Here is a 17,242-nt window from a genome sequence, read left to right as displayed (position 1 = left end):
ATAAAGATTATAGAGTGTTGAATTGTGTTTGCTTTCCTTCCTCCTAACAAAGAGATTATTGTTTGTTTGTTTTGCTTTTCCTGAATTAGGCTTGAATCTGGAATGGTATATAAATGAAAGTACATTCATATATTTTAGGATAGTATAGAATACATAGGCATAGTTTTTGAATTCTCACTAGAAATCAAATCTTAGTTGTGTTACTATCCACAAACAAATTTTCTTAATAACTCAGTTCTCTCTCTCTCTCTCTCTCTCTCTCTCTCTCTCTCTCTCTCTCTCTCTCTTGCTTCCTCTCTGTCTCTCTCTCTATCTGTCTCTCTCTCTCTTGCTTTCTCTCTGTCTCTGTCTCTGTCTCTTTCTCTCTCCCTCTCTCTCTTCCTCTCCCACATCCTTCTCTGTGTATGAGAATATCCATTTTTCCCATTTCTCCTAGTGTCATTTATGTCACTTATTTTAACCATATACATTACAATTCAGAAGTTTTATGGGTACAGTGTAGGAGTTTGATGTACATCATTCTATAATATTAAATTTTGGATAATGTTCTTTACTAAAAGTGTGCCTAACTTTTAGATTAAATATATCTAAATATTTTTAGCAAACAATATTATATAATTTCTGATAATCACAACTGTGGGGTAGCATTAAGCAACTTATACTTCTAACTAGAACTTACCTTCCACTAATGAACCTTACCTTGTATCCCTCAATTCCTAGTTCTCCCAGGTTCTTGTAACTTCGACAAAGTTCTCACTTCTCTGAGACAGCTACAGGGTTTTCTGCAATGTTTAGCTCCAAACTTTAATCAGTAGAGTTGTGTAAGTGTACAGATAAGTGTAAACATTGTATAAGGAGACATTCATCAGTTCCCAACATAAGAAAGAAACATCTACACAGCACAAAGCAGCACAGAAATGTTTCTATCCTGTGTCCAAATGTTAAACAGAATTCTTGGGACAGTAACTGTTACATAACAGATTTCCAGAGAGGAAAAATTTGCCAGGAAAAAAATTACATGGGTTTCTACAATGCATGGTCAAGCCTAATTATTAATATGATGAGGCAATTGCCAATGAGAATAATCCTGTAAATGATGGAGAACAGTGCAGACAGAGTCCCTTGAAGGTTAGGAAGTGTGTTAAGTGTGATAAGTAATTGTCTTGTCCAGAGAATTGTAAATACAATAACAACACAATAAATATAGTATTGTTCACATCAAATCACTGATATGAAATTCTCTTTCTGCAAGAGATAATGGAAATAGTATAATTTTATTTAGATCCTCACTCAAAGCCACTTAACATTTACAGACACAAATTTCAAAATTTTTACCAGGTGAGATTCTGGAGCTAATAATCACCTGTTGTTTCCCCTTGGGATTAGCCTGAATTGGGATAGGCTTATTCATAATTTTTTAAGAATACATTAAGTCACTTTTGTTAAATAATAAGATTTGCATCACAAACTGATGCAAATAAAACCTTTTAGAACTTTCACAATATAGATTTGGATATAAGAAAATGAAAATGTATACAACCCAAGCACAAAACCTATATGCAATACCACATCACAGAGTGAAAATCACTGAAGGCAGGGAATTTCATGAGAAGAAATTCATGAAGAGCTGAGAGGTTTAAGACTGTGTTACACACACACACAAACTATAAGATGCAATCAGTTCATAAATGAAATAAGGATATAATTTGAATAGGTCCTTTCCTATCAGAGTCACTGTTGAGATTGTCTACACATATGTCACCATAGTCATTCTCACTACTCACTGTAAAATCTGAAAAGGAATTGATTGCTGGTTTTATATATTTTACACTAAAGTTGAAGTAATATTTTGTTTTATTCTATTGTTTACTATTGAAACTTAAATATTTTATTGTATTCTATTCTTTGTCATCAGTTTTAATAATGAAGGAAAATAGTTATGTAGATATTATATTTATTACAAAATTGTTTTAGATTAAAAATGATATATTTGAATATAAAAAATAAACTGAGAGTTAGAGAAAACATATGTAAATTGTGAATATAAAATCAAGGAGCCTATTTTGAATATATTTTAAATTTAAAGAATAGTGAGTTTAAATAAACACTATAAATTAAAACAATGTATCTTATTATTATAAAATAAATAAAATTTATTAATACAGTAAAAATTAATAAATTTCTTAAGAATGATAAACCATGAGGTTTTGCACAGACACTTATTAGCAGCAATGAATTTGTACAGAAGATGGATAACTAAGATTGAAAACCATTCTTGGATTGTAGAAAAGGAAACAAAGCTAAAGACAGAAATGACTCAGACTCTGACTAAATCATTTCTACAGATGAAACATGATGAAATTGAGGCAGAAGTCAACATTTCTACAGTGATACAATTTGTTCTGCTGGGATTCTCTGCTCTTCCCAACCTCCAAGGGATTCTGTCTGCACTGTTCTCCGTCATTTATATGATTATCCTCACTGGCAATTGCCTCATCATATTAATAACTAGGCTTGACCATACATTGCATAAACCCATGTATTTTTTTCTGGCAAATTTTTCCTCTCTGGAAATCTGTTATGTATCAGTGACTGTCCCAAGAATTCTGTTCAACATTTGGACACAGGATAGAAACATTTCTGTGCTGGCTTGTGCTGTGCAGATGTGTTTCTTTCTTATGTTGGGAACTGATGAGTGTTTCCTTCTGGCTGTGATGTCCTATGATCGCTATGTGGCCATTTGCAACCCTTTGCACTATCCTTTGGTCATGAACTCAAAAAAGTGCACTCAGTTGGCAGCAGGCTCCTGGCTAAGTGGCATTCCAATTCAGATTGGACAAACCTGTTGGATATTTTCTATGCATTTCTGCAATTCTAATGAAATAGACCACTTCTTTTGTGACATACCACCAATTCTTAAGCTGGCATGTGGGGATACTTCAGTGCATGAATTGTCTGTCTATGTGGTTGTTATGGTGGTGGCAGCATTCCCCTTTATACTGGTGCTTACATCCTACAGCAAAATTATTGCCACCATCTTGAGGTTGCCAACAGCCAAAGGGCGGGCAAAAGCCTTCTCCACTTGTTCTTCCCACCTCCTGGTGGTGTTTTTGTTTTATGGGTCTGGCACCATTACATACTTGAGGCCAAAATCTATGCATTCCCCTGGAACTGATAAATTGCTGTCTCTGTTCTATACCATTGTGACTCCAATGTTCAATCCCTTAATATACAGCCTTAGGAACAAGGAGGTGATTGTTGCTCTAAGAAAGCTCATACTCCAAAAATAGTGTCATGTGTTTGCATAGAAGATTTTTATTTTCCTGGTAATGTACTTATTTTGAAGTGTTTTCTTTCCATATTGAGAGGTCAATAACTTCAAATTCAAAATGCATTTTCTTCAATCTTAAATTTCAATGAGCCATCACAAAATATTTATTTTTAAAAATAAAATTTTAATAATTTATATATTTTATAATATATTGTGGAATTCAAAATTGGATATTAATAAAGTTAATATGTAATTGTTTCCCCAAATTCTCATACCCATATTTTCTGATGGTCTTCTATGAGTCTGAAGTATATAAGGCAGTAACTACCAATAGAACTAGAAAATTTCATACTCATTGGATAAGTCCAAAAGTTAATTATGAGTCTCTCCTAATTCTACTAAAAATTCTGAAAAAAAATTGGATGAATTCAGTTCCTTTTTTAGTTTATTCACTTAAATGACTCTGCTCCCCTATAGTATCTATCCTTTCTAAATAATACTAAAATGGAAAGTTGAGACCTACTTCCTCTTTGCTAATCAGAATGGAATGAATTTATGGTATCACACAGGACTGCAAACATGCTCAGTGTTTTAGCACATACTTTCTCCTTTGTTATTATAACCCTAGATTATCTTACTATGAGATTCTGTTGTTGTTCCTTTTTAAAACTACAATTCAAATGTCTATTTCTCTGCCTCTTAATGTATGCAAAATGATTTCTATGAATTTAAATGTGAAACATATATGAGTAATTTCAAAATTTTCTGAAGTCCAAACAGTTATGTTGTATCTGCACATATGTGCTATCATGCGTTTAACCCTGAGTAGGGGTATTAAAATTATTCAGCCTTTAGATAGGTTTTTATGAGGAAATTGAACATCACTCATCATACCAATACATTTTGATCTATCTCCTACCACATTTCCAAAGTACCAATTCATTTTAGAGGAGGTTGTGTCTTTTTCTGCAGTGATATTGCCATTGTTAAAATGTGCCTGTTCATTTCATGACCACCTAGGCACATATATTCAAGCAGACTAATTAAATTTAGTTGTTACAGAACAACATGAAAATAGAATTCTTGGGAAAATGAAAAGAATCAGCAGGTGTGAGGAGTAAGAGAGGATAATGGAAGTAATATGCTCTCAATATATTCCATATATGTATAAAAGTGTTGAAAAGAAATGATAAACTAAAAAACTGACTAAAAAGGCATACTTAATTTTGTATTTCTGCTTTAAAATAAACAGAAAATGCTTTTTCATTCATATTGTAATACACAAATTGAATAAACACATGCACAACACCCAAGCATGTATATAGTTTTACAGCAAATGGTTAATATACTTAAATATCAAAGCTTAACATCTAGTCATGAAAATAAATTGGTAAAAATATATAAGCTGTGTTATCAAAGATAAAATCAGTCCACGAAAGGAGATTATTTGACTGAAATGCTGCAAATTCTAGATAATAGATTCTGATGATAGCATTTTTAAAAGACTGAGAAATCTTTGGAAATTCATAATCTAACAAGGGAAATGTTAATATAATACTTACCCCAAAACATTTAGATACAGATTGGACTATATAATAAATGAACATAAAATCTTTGAATTTATACTTTACTCAAAGACTTTTACAAGGATCATAAAAAATATAAAATATAAGTCCTATTGTTAACCATGAAAATATGTATAGGCATATTTAGTATAATGTTTAAGGTTGTATTTTATTCTCTATACCTAGGGGAGAATAAGTGACATATTATAGAACTCAAAATTTGAGAAATAAGTAACTTTTGCATATTGATTATTTTCAATGTGTATACAGAATAGCTATTTGTATCTGTATCTACCATTTAGTATTTAATTACATAAAATGTTGCTTATCCATCATCAAGCATTTTAATCCATTGTGATTTTCAACTATGTTCTATATGGTTATGTCTATATAGGGGCTATGCAATGTATAATTTATAATAATTCTATAGTGAAAAAATATGATTCTGGTTGACATAACCTGGTCATTGCTTATGCATTATTATTATTGTCACTTTTGGACCTTTAAACTTGAAAAACAGAGCAAAGCTAACAACAGAAACTTGTTTTGTTCTGGGGATTGGATAAGAAATTGCTTTTTCTAGAAACTCTGTCTTCCTGCTATGGTTTTGGGTCTACATTCTACGGAACAAATTGTGTGTAGACATTCTGCATGTGTTTTACAATTTATACATACAAAAGGAATAATTGGAACTTCTTATTACCAGCAACTAATCTTCATCACCTTTTTAATGTGTGGAATAAACATCCCTGTCTGGACCACAAGACCCGGAAAAGGAAAAGATGGGCTGCAGATCACATATCTGCCTGAACAATCCTAGACTCTGATGTCCCTTTTTTTTTAATGATACAAAATAAAATTCATTTTATACTAATGAGCTGCTGATTTGTCACCATTTTAAAGAATATCACACTTAATTCCTAAATAATGTAACGTCGTAAGTTATCGATGTTTCCCAATGTCACATTACATAATGATTGCCAAAAAAGTTTGTAGATCCTAAACATCAGACAGATTGATGTATTTCTCAACTATCATCTCAATATTTGCTTTTGTATTAGATGCTTTAATACAAACTCCTGTTGGCAAAGTGCATTAAAGAAGAAAATGTATAGTATTCAGCACAAAATGAATTATCTATATAACATCTACTCTTCTCAAGGGTAAGAGACGTTTGTGGTAGAGGAAGAAGAAAGTCTGAAAGAGCTAGAGGAAGTTGACATCTGAAACCAACCAATATTTTCTGGACATAATAAGACTGTAGCAAATATAAACTCATAGCAGCTGACACTGCATGCACTTGCAAAATGTCAAACCAATGTAACTGTTAGTATGGAGCAGGGAGGGCTCCACGAAACCCCAAATATCTGGTAGGTTATCAGCAATTGATTGCTTCTGGATGGAGGAAAAAGTACATTTTATTTAGTGATGTGGTGTCTAAATGGCTTGCTCTACTCAGCCATATGTCTCTATACCCACACATATTCAGGAGGCACTAACTTGACTCAGGGAGAAGAAAGAGGGTTGAGTATTGGAATGGAAATATGGTTGTGGTAAAGAGTAAAAATTAAAGAAGATGAAATTCAGAGTGAATTTGATCAAAATGAATTATATGCTTGTAATGAATTCTTAAAATAACCTGTCTGGATATTACTTTTCTTGTTGTATCCAACTCCATGAATGACAGGCAGAATTGGTATCTCAGGCAGAATTGGTATCTCAATTAAAAGGTTTCATGGGAAAAGAGTTTATCCCTGGGTAGCAACTCTTACTATTTAAGGGATATAGCAAGTGTTCAATCTGAGATATTTGAGAAGGGAGTTAGAGGAGCTGTTTCAAATAAATTTCATAAGCTGAAAAGTATATTTGTTTCTCTCAATTTCCGTGCAAGCAATAATGGTAAGTATTATATTGAGCCTAGAAATCAAATATGTGAGTGTGAAAAGATTTTGTCAAATGCAAGTTTATTTGTACAAGTATACAACATTTTAATACCAGAAAAAATAATTCAATTACAGAGAATTAGATACTTCTTTAGTGATTTAAATTTTTATTTTCACTATGATAGTATTTTTTTTATTAGTGATTAAATTTTTAGAACTGATAAGGTTGACCTTATATGTTTCTGGATACAATTATAAATGAAAGAAATAGAAGGTATTTTGTTGCAAAGTAATTCTATGTAGAGAAGATTATCATCTTTACCAATATTCAATTTAACTCTCAAAATTTATTAAGAAAATAAACTGTTTAGGAGATATTCAAATATATTGCATATGTCAAGTTTAGAGAAAAGATGTCAAAAAGCTCAATTTTATATAACTGTTAAGAAAGTTAGAGGAAGGATATTATTACCTCCTTACGTCCTCTCCTGCTTGTATTAAAAGGCTTCCTTTGTTTTCTATCTTGTTTTCATATAGTAGTCTTTTCCTTATATTGGAATGAGTCTGTCAGTGTGGAATGATTGTGCAGCTAAGCAGCAGTGTAGAGAACGCACAATCTGAACTTGAAGGTCTTCCTTAGTAGCATCACTACTTACTACATTAGAGATATCCTAGCAGCCCAGTTGTCAGATGCCCTGTGAGGCATTTACTTGTCTCCTTGCTCCTTCTTTTTATTTTATCCAATAAGTTAAAAATCATATGACTTCTGGAGTCAAAAAAGTCTTATTTACTATATTGAGTCATGCTCATTCAGGTTAAATTGTCCTCACAAATGTGTATACATACTTTATGGTGACTATGTTCATAAACATATTGGTCAAATGTTTTTAACCAACATCATAATATAAATTTCTAAAGTCTCTTTTATCTAATAGAATCATTACTACTAGAATTCTAGTAGAATTTTATTTCCTAAGCCAAACACAGGTTTGTGCACGTTGTCAACCTAGCTCCTTTTCTGCATTACTTTTAGTCATTAAGCTTTTTGGGATTAGCTACTGTTGGTATTATAAGACCACATCGAAGATTTTTTTTTAAACATTTACCACAATTTTCTAATTAAAATTATACTTTAATAACAAGATATTAATGACATAAGTCCTTCAATATTTTCTAGAATATCAACTAAAATTAAATTTATATTTAATGTTTTGAAATGTGTTCCTTTATAATCGTCCAGACTTATAAGTGTTAACAAATTGTGATGAGCTCTCTTATTCCTATAGTGAAGTACTTATTTTTATTTTCTTATTATTCATAGCATAATAGGTATATAAGGTAGCACACACCAAAAAATATTTCATGGTATACTTACATATGAAAGAATGAGAATGAAATATTTCATTCACATTTGTGCTCCCAAATTTATGTGACCATTCCCACAGATAAATATGTAAAATATGCTTAATGTGCAAATGAACTTCATCTACAAGTAATTGTTTGTTGGCACAGGGGGGATATTAATATGTAACAACCACTTTGATATATTATTATTTTGTCTAGTAATTTAATAAATTATTATTGCAAACCAATATTCAATGTGTTGCAAATAAAGTGTAGGGATCAGTAAAATATTTTAATCAAATTAAGGAATAAAAAACAAAAACAAAAATAACACAAGCATGAATATGCACTTGTGCACATACAACACACAGAGTCTATGATAACACAGACTGAACGGAAAAAAATAAGCCTGCTGAGAGCAAGATTCATGAGAAGATAAATGATTTAGGACAATCCAGACATTCACTCCACAACAACAGTGTAACAGAAATCATGCCTGCAGTTTTCATATAACTTACATTGGAAGGGAAGTTCAATTTGAACTAAGTAATATTTTGTGATGTTTTATGGTTTCATTTTACTATTTTAGTGTTCAAATTACAAGGTTCCACAGAACACAGACCTTGAAATTACCTTGGGGAAACCAAAACTAAACTATAAGAAAGACTATTCAGAATTTAAAGACACAAATGAATTATTCAACTTAAATTAAGGTATATTGCCAATGTTAATACACAATGAATCATATCTCAGAAGCTAAAAAGACCAAATTCTATATGGTCACATATTGATTATGAAAATATATTTAATTATATTTTTAAAGGAATGGAATTTAAACTTCATTATTAAAAAGAAAACAGCTAAAGTGTGTACTCTCAGAAAAGCATACATTAAACTAGACTAAAAGCAGCAGTGATGTGTATTTGTGATTTAATATTTTCCACAGGTGAAACATGAAGAGCTGAAGTCCATAGACAATGTTTCTACAGTAATGCAATTTGTGCTCTTAGGATTTTCTGACCTGCCCATCCTCCAAGGGTTTCTATTTGCAGTGTTTTTTGTACTTTATATTATTATCCTGATTGGAAATTTCCTCATAATATTAGTAACCAGCATGGACTCTGCATTACAGAAACCCATGTATTTTTTTCTCGCAAACTTTTCCTCACTGGAAATCTGTTATGTATCAGTGACTGTCCCAAGGATTCTTTTCGACATTGAGAAACAGGACAGAAGAATTTCATTGATGTCCTGTGCCACACAATTGTGCTTCTTCCTTGTTTTTGGAACTACTGAATGCTTGCTGCTGGCTGTGATGTCCTATGACCGCTACGTGGCCATATGTAACCCTCTCCTCTATCCTCTGGTCATGAACCCAACAAAGTGCACACAGCTGGCAGCATTCTCCTGGCTTGGAGGCATCCCAGTCCAGATAGGACAAACTTGTCAGATATTCTCCATGCATTTTTGTAATTCTAATCAAATAGAGCACTTCTTTTGTGACATACCACCAATTCTAAAGCTGGCTTGTGGGAACACTTCAGTGCATGAACTGTCTGTCTATGTGGTAGGTGTGGTGGCTGCATTCCCGTTTATACTGGTGCTTACATCCTACAGCAAAATCATTGCCACCATCCTGAGGTTGCCAACAGCCCAAGGTCGGGCAAAAGCCTTCTCCACATGTTCTTCCCACCTGCTGGTGGTACTGTTGTTTTATGGATCTGCTGCAGTTACCTACTTGAGACCAAAATCCATGCATTCTCCTGTAACTGACAAACTGATATCTCTGTTCTACACCACTATGACTCCCATGTTCAATCCCTTAATATACAGCCTTAGGAACAAGGAAGTGACTGCTGCATTGAGAAAGTTAATACTCCAAAAATAGGGCCATGTGTACACTTAGAACATTCTTATTTACCTAAGCTACTGGTAAGTCACTTATTTTGAAATGTTTTATTCCCATATTGAGAAGGCAATCCCTTCCATTTTAGATTGCATTTCTTCAAACTTCAATTTTCTTGTACATTTTCTTCTTTTTAAACCTATTAGTTAAGATAATGATCTTCAATGTAACATTTTGGAAAAAAAAGCAGTAATTATTTTAAAAAATAAAATCTTAATAATTCAAATTTTGTTTTTATATATATGACTACAATTCAAAAATAATTCCCACATCTTAAAGTGAACAGATTATTATTTCTCCAGATATGCACATCTATATTTACTGTCAGTTTTTTTTTTATGATTCTGAAGTATATAGATGAATAACTACAAGTAGAAACAGAATAATATATGCTTTTTTAATAAGTCAAAAGTGATGAGTTTATTATCAGTGAGTCTTTCTGGACCTACTAAAAATTTCTGAAAAAAAGCTAAGTTGGACAGGCTCAGTTCCTATTTGAGTTTATTTATATGATTCTGTTCCCTCTCCTATGGGATACTTCCAAAATAATACTAAGGGGAAAACAGACTTCAATCAATTCCCCTAATTAGAATGCAATGATTTTGTAGTATACCACAGCACTTTGAACATATTCAATATTTTCTTATATTCTTCTTTATTATTATAATCCTATGTTACTATTAGCAGCTATTATTGTTGCTCCTCTATAAAACAACAATTCAATTAATTTATTTTCCTCATGTTTACAAAGATGATTTCTATGAATTTAAATGTAAATCCAAGGGCATGAGGAATTTCAGGATTCACTGAAATCCAAAGAGCTGTTTTAGCTGCATATATGTACTATCATGATTTTAATTCTGAATAGGGATACCAAAATTTTTCAGCTTTTGAAGTGATATTTCTGAGGAAACTGAACCTCATTTAACTTATCCATACATTTCTATCTTATACAAGATTTCCAAAGTTACAAATTGTTTTAGATGAGGTTGTGTTTTTCACTGTACTTGTATTGCCATTGCAAAATTGTGCCTGATCATTTTATGAGCTAGCAGCCAAATAAAATGTAGTGGTTTAGGAACAACATGAAAATAAAGTAAAATAATTGGAAGGAAGAAATCTATTAGTAGGTGTGGGAGGAATAAGTGTGGCTAACATACATCATATGATCACAGTATATTCGGTAAATGTATAAAGTTGGTGAAAACAACTGACAAATAAAATAAAGAATAAAATCATCTAAAAATTCTTAAAGTCATATTTTGTTTTGCCTTTCTGCTTCAGAATAAAGGATAATTCTTCCTACATATACTAACACAAAAATTGAATAAATGTATTCACATCACCAGGCATACATGCAATTTTACAGAAAAATGGCAATATAATATTTAATCTTAATGACTAGATTCATAAAAATAAAATTTTAAAAGTATGTAAACTATGTTGTCTAAGGTATAATCCATGAAATAAAATTATTTAACTGGATTTCTGTCAAATTTAGATAGTTGACTCTGATGGTTAGTATTTTAAAAGACTAGAAAATGTTTGAAAATTCATTATGGAACAAGGGGAATGTTCAAATAATTATATTTCCATCAATCATTTAGTTACAGATAGGACTATATAATAAATTTACATGGAAAAGGTTTAAATTTTATACTTAACCCAAAGAGGTATGTTGTAAAAGTGTTGTAAGAACTGTGTAAAATATGGTTTCCATCATTAAACATCAAAATACAGAATGGCTTTTTGTCTCTGTATCTACAAAATAGTATTTTACTTACATAAAATAATCCATACCTACATCAAGCATCCTAATCAAATGTCTTTCATAATCAAATGATTACGTCTACTTAAAGGTTATGCCTATGCATTCTGTAACTCATAATGATTGCAAAGTGAAAAACTGTCATTGTGGTTTACTTTATCTTAACATTGAATATTCACATATTTTTACTATAAGTTTTAAAAATAGAGGGATACTAACATTAGAAAATTATCTTTTCATGTCATCTAGGTGTTGAGCATAAAATTTATCTTTCTAGAAACTTTGTCTTCCTGCTATGGTTTTGGGACTACCATCTACAGATGAAATTATGTGTAGATAGTTTACATGCTTTTTACAGTTTGTACATAAAAGAAAAAATGGGCCATCTTATTATCAGTCATTACTCCTCACCATCTGTATACTGTTGGGAATATAGAACCCTGACTGGATCACAGAAAAATATTTTTTTATTCAGATACACACACACACACACACACACACACACACAAACACACATATTAGGCACTAACTGGTGTCATGGAGAAAAGAGGCATTGGGTTGTGAAAGTGAAAGGTAATTGTAGGGATGGGAAAAATCAAGAAAGATTAAAAGCAGAGTATATTTGATTAATACACATTCTATGCATTAATTAAGTTCTTAAACTGTCTGGATATTATTTTGGTTGTACTATCTCTTTGAATCACAAGCAGAATTAGTATCTCAGTTAGAATGTTGCATGGGAAAAAAGTTGTTTTCCAGAGTAGCAAGACTTAGCACTTAAAGAGTATAGTTAATTTATGATCTAAGATATTTGAAAAAACTGTTAGCAACTTTTTCAAATCAGCTTCAGAGCTAAAAAGGTCTAGGTTTCTTTCTCTTATTTGGTACAAACAGTAATTTTATGTATTATATGGTGCCTAGAATTAGCTTGGTAAGTGTGAAATGATTTTGTCAAATATAAATTTATTTTGACTATATATACACACTTTTAACTTGAGAATAAAACTCAGAAATAGATAAGTTTTAATGCTTACATTTCAAGCACTGATTGAGGTAGACTTTTTCTACTTCTGGATATAATTATTAAGTAATTACATGTAAGAAATAGAAGGTGATCGGTGGTAAAGTAATTCTATGATGTAAAGATTATTATCATCACTACAAATACCTTTATTTAGCTCTCAAAATGTATTAAAGAAATAATCTGTTTAGGCAACATTAAAATATTTTATATATTTTAAGTCTAGCGATAGGATGTCCAAAAAGGTCGATTTTATATATCTGTTAAGGAAGTTAGAGGAGTGAGATTATTTTTATCTAGTTACATCCTATCCTACTTGTATTAAAATGCTTCCTTTGTTTCCCATCTTGTTTTTCTGTATTATTTTTTCCTTAAATTGGAATAAATATGTAAGTGTACTGCTAAACAGCAGTATAGAGATAAACAATCTGGACTTTAAGCTATTTCTTAATAGCATCACTACATACTAAATTATTGATATCTTACCAGCTTAGTTGTCAGATTTCTTATAAGAGCATCTACTTTTTATTTTGCTCATGCTTCTTTGCATTCTTTTCTGATAAAGTAAAACTACATGAGCTCTAGGGTCATAAAAGTCAGACTTGATTCCTTGTGCAATGCTCCGTCAGGATAAATTGTCTTCACAACTATGGATATTTTCTTTATGATCACTTTGTTCATAGAAGTGTTGTCAAATGTTCTTAACCAGCTTTAACCAGCAACAGAATATAAGTCTCTGCTGTCTTACAGAATCAGACAATGTTCTTTTTTGTCTAAGACAACCATAGTTTCATTTATATTGTCATACTAGCTTCACCTCTACATGACTCCCAGTCACCTAGCTTCTGCCATTTTCTACTGTCACTACTGTGAGGGTACACTACAGAGATTTTAAAATATGTACTATAATTTTCTAATTAAATTATAGTATAATTACAGGATTTAAAAAATATTTTCAGTAATTCATTGTTTTCTAGAATATTTTCAATCCAAATTAAATTTAAGTTTAAAATGTTTTGAAATAATTTCCTTTTTCATTGTCCAGACTTACTTAATATTACAGGTGTTAACAAATGATGATGAGGTCTCTGTCCTCCTTATACTAAGCTACTTCTTTTCTTTTCTTATGTTTTGCTACTTATTTTCATTCTCTTATTAGTCACAACATATTCTGAACACAAGACAGCTCATACCAAAAACTACAGTAGTTATAATGTACTACATATATACCCAAAATTCCAATTGTTATCTGAGCATGCATTCAAGCAAATATATGATGTATGTATGATGTACTTAATATACAAATGATGTGTGTCAGAAGTTCAGCCACAAATAATTGTTTGTTTGGGGAGGAAACTTCATATTAAATATGTCACTTTGATGTTTTAGTACTTTATCTAGTAATTTAGTGAATTATTTTGCAAAGCAATATTCTATGTGTCACACAAAAGGATAGAGACAATTCAAATCCTTTAATCAATATTTACAGTTAAGAAAGCAAAAGACAAAAAAAAGGTATGTGTGCATATACACATAAAGAATGAGAGGGGGAGGGAAAGGAGGGGCGAGGGAGTGGAGGGTTGAGAAAGAATGGGAGGGGGAAGGGAAGGAGGGAGGGAGGAAGTGAAAGGGAGAGTCTAGTAAGACTGAATGGAAAAAAAAAAATAAGAGCTGGGTAGCAGGATTCATGAAAAAGTAAATTATTTAATACAAAAAAGTTTATCATACCCTAAATTAAAGTCTAAGCACAATGCATTGTTGCTGATTCATATAACAAACACAGGAAAGAAAACTCCGTTTAGAACTGAATAATATGTTGTGATATTTTGTAGATTCATTTTAATTTTTAGTGTTCAGATTACAGGATTCCACAGAACACAGCCCTATAAAACCTCCTGGTGACACCACAGCAAAACCATAGGCAAGCTTTTCAAAATTGTAAAGGACAAATGAGTTATACAATTGAAAATAAGGTATATTTCCCATGTAAATCCATAATAAAATATATCTCAGAAGCTGAAAATTCTATGTGGTCATTTATGAATTATGAAAATATGTTTAATTATACGTTGAATGCAATGGAATTTAAACTTCATTATTAAAAAAAAACTAAAATATGTGCTCTCAGAAAGCACGCATAAAACTTGATAGACTAGAAACAGCAGTGATGTATATTTGTGATTTAATATTTTTCACAGGTGAAAAAGAAGAACTTGAGTCCATAGACAATGTTTCCACAGTGATGCAGTTTGTGCTCTTAGGATTTTCTGACCTGCCCAACCTCCAAGGATTTCTATATGCATTGTTTTTTGTAGTTTATATTATTATCCTAATTTGAAATTTCCTCATAATACTTGTAACCTGTATGGAACCGGCATTACAGAAATCCATTTATTTATTTCTGGCATATTTTTCCTCTCTAGAAATCTGTTATGTATCAGTTACTCTCCCAAGGACTCTGTTCCACATTGAGATGCAGTACCGAACTATTTCTTTGATGCCCTGTGCCATAAAACTGTGCTTCTTCCTTATTTTTGGAAGTACTGAATGTTTTCTGTTGACTGGGATGTACTATGACTGCTACATGTCCATATGTAACCCTCTGCACTATCCTCTGGTTATGAACCCAAAAATTTGCAAACAACTGGCTGCAATCTCATGGTTTGGAGGCATCCCAGTACAGATAGTACAAACGTATCAAATATTCTCTATGAATTTTTGTAATTCTAATCAAATAGACCACTTCTTCTGTGACATACCACCAATACTCAAGCTGCATGTGGGGACATTTCAGTGCATGAACTGCCTGTCTTTGTGGTTGTTTCAGTGGTGGTTGCTCTCCCCTTTATACTGTTGCTTACATCCACCAGCAAAATCATTGCCACCATCCTGAGGTTGCCAACCGCCAAAGGTTGGGCAAGAGCCTTCTCCACATGTTATTCCCCCTACTGGTGGTACTGTTGTTTTATGGATCTGCGACAGTTACTAGAGACCAACATCCTTGTGTTCCTCTAGAACTGACAAACTGTTCTCTCTGTTCTATGCAGTTGTGATTCCTATGTTAAATCCTGTAATATACAGCCTAAGGAACAAGGAGATGACTGCTGCACTCAGGAAGTTAATACTCTAAAATAGGGCCATGTTTAGGAATATAAGTTTATTATTTTCCTAATGTACTGATATCTCACTTATTATGAAATATTTTATTCCCATATTGAAAAGACAATCATTTTTTATTTTGTAATAATTTAAATCTTTTGTGCATTTTATTCTGTTTAGCCTGTGTTCAGAAAGATCAACCACCTTCAATGAATCATCTTTGAAAATCATATTTATCTTTAAGAAGAAAATTTTAATAATCTCTATTGTCTTTTAAACATATGGGTAGAATTTAAATTCAATGTAAATATCTTAAGGTTAATAGATAATTATTTACCCTAGTCTTCATATTATTTTGTGACTATCTTCTGTGATTCTCAAATATAGAAGCAATAACTACCAATAAAAATATAATAATAAATGCTTATTGAATAAGACAAAAAGTAATGAATGGCTTATCAATGAGTTTTTCTGGACCCTAATAAAAATGCTGAAAAATCTAAATCGCTATCCTCCTGGAAGCAATCTACAGATTCAATGCAATCACCATCAAAATTCCAACTCAATTCTTCACTGAGTTAGAAAGGGTAATTTGCAAATTCATCTAGAATAACAAAAAACCTAGGATAGCAAAAACTATTCTCAAAAATAAAGGAACCTCTGGGGGAATCACCATGCCTGACCTCAAGCTGTACTACAGAACAATTTTGATAAAAAAAAAAAAAAAAAAAAAAACTGCATGGTACTGGTTCAGTGACAGACAAGTAGATCAATGGAATAGAATTGAAGACCCACAAATGAACCCACACACCTATGGTCACTTGATCTTTGACAAGGGAGCTAAGACGATCCAGTGGAAAAAAAGACAGCATTTTCAACAGATGGTGCTGGCACAACTGACAGTTATCATGTAGAAGAATGAGAATTGATCCATTCTTATCTCCTTGTACAAAGCTCAAGTCTAAGTGGATCAAAGAACTCCACATAAACCCAGAGACACTGAAATTTATAGAGGAGAAAGTGGGGAAAATCCTCGAAGATATGGGCACAGGGGAAAAATTCCTAAACAGAAGAGCAATGGCCTGTGCTGTAAGATCAAGCCTCGACAAATGGGACCACATAAAATTGCAAAGCTTCTGTAGGACAAAAGATACTGTCAATAAGACAAAAAGGCGCCCACCAGATTGGGAAAGAATTTTTACCAATCCTACATCTGGTAGAGGACTAATATCCAATATATACAAAGAGCTCAAGAAGCTTAACTCCAGAAATTCTAATAACCCCATTTTAAAAAGGGGCACAGAGCTAAACAAAGAATTCACAACAGAGGAATACCAAAGGGCTGAGAAGCACTTGAAAAAATGTTCAACATCCTTAATCATCAG

The 17,242-nt window shown here is 32.0% G+C and overlaps 2 protein-coding genes and 1 pseudogene across 3 annotated transcripts; all 3 read left to right on the top strand.

Moving 5' to 3' along the window:
- On the top strand, positions 1–3,290 carry LOC110289874 (olfactory receptor 10AG1-like). Of its 2 annotated transcripts, XM_085830095.1 has the most exons (2): positions 1–16; positions 2,374–3,290. In XM_085830095.1, the coding sequence occupies exon 2, from the start codon at positions 2,469–2,471 to the stop codon at positions 3,288–3,290; it is 822 nt and encodes a 273-aa protein (XP_085686221.1). In that variant the 5' UTR covers positions 1–16; positions 2,374–2,468. The 2 variants fall into 2 exon arrangements, with proteins under 2 accessions (XP_085686221.1, XP_021011931.1); XM_021156272.1 differs by lacking the exon at positions 1–16 and having other exon boundaries at positions 2,313–3,290.
- Positions 3,291–9,015: 5,725 nt separating this feature from the next.
- LOC110289933 (olfactory receptor 10AG1-like) lies at positions 9,016–9,951 on the top strand. Its single transcript, XM_021156344.1, has one exon. It carries the CDS (start codon positions 9,055–9,057, stop codon positions 9,949–9,951), a length of 897 nt encoding a protein of 298 aa, XP_021012003.1. The 5' UTR covers positions 9,016–9,054.
- A 5,019-nt stretch (positions 9,952–14,970) lies between these two features.
- On the top strand, positions 14,971–15,888 carry LOC110290429 (olfactory receptor 10AG1-like; annotated as a pseudogene).
- Positions 15,889–17,242: the final 1,354 nt, after the last annotated feature.

Source organism: Mus caroli, unplaced genomic scaffold (genome assembly GCF_978045245.1).
Source record: "Mus caroli unplaced genomic scaffold, Mus_caroli_1 scaffold_2, whole genome shotgun sequence".
Taxonomy (NCBI): Eukaryota; Metazoa; Chordata; class Mammalia; order Rodentia; family Muridae; genus Mus; species Mus caroli.
This window is presented reverse-complemented; position numbering and strand designations above follow the sequence as displayed.

Bases quoted from the DNA above. Each gene is read 5' to 3' on its own strand.
- LOC110289874 (XM_021156272.1), top strand. From the start codon at position 2,313: ATGACTCAGACTCTGACTAAATCATTTCTACAGATGAAACATGATGAA.
- LOC110289933 (XM_021156344.1), top strand. From the start codon at position 9,055: ATGCAATTTGTGCTCTTAGGATTTTCTGACCTGCCCATCCTCCAAGGG.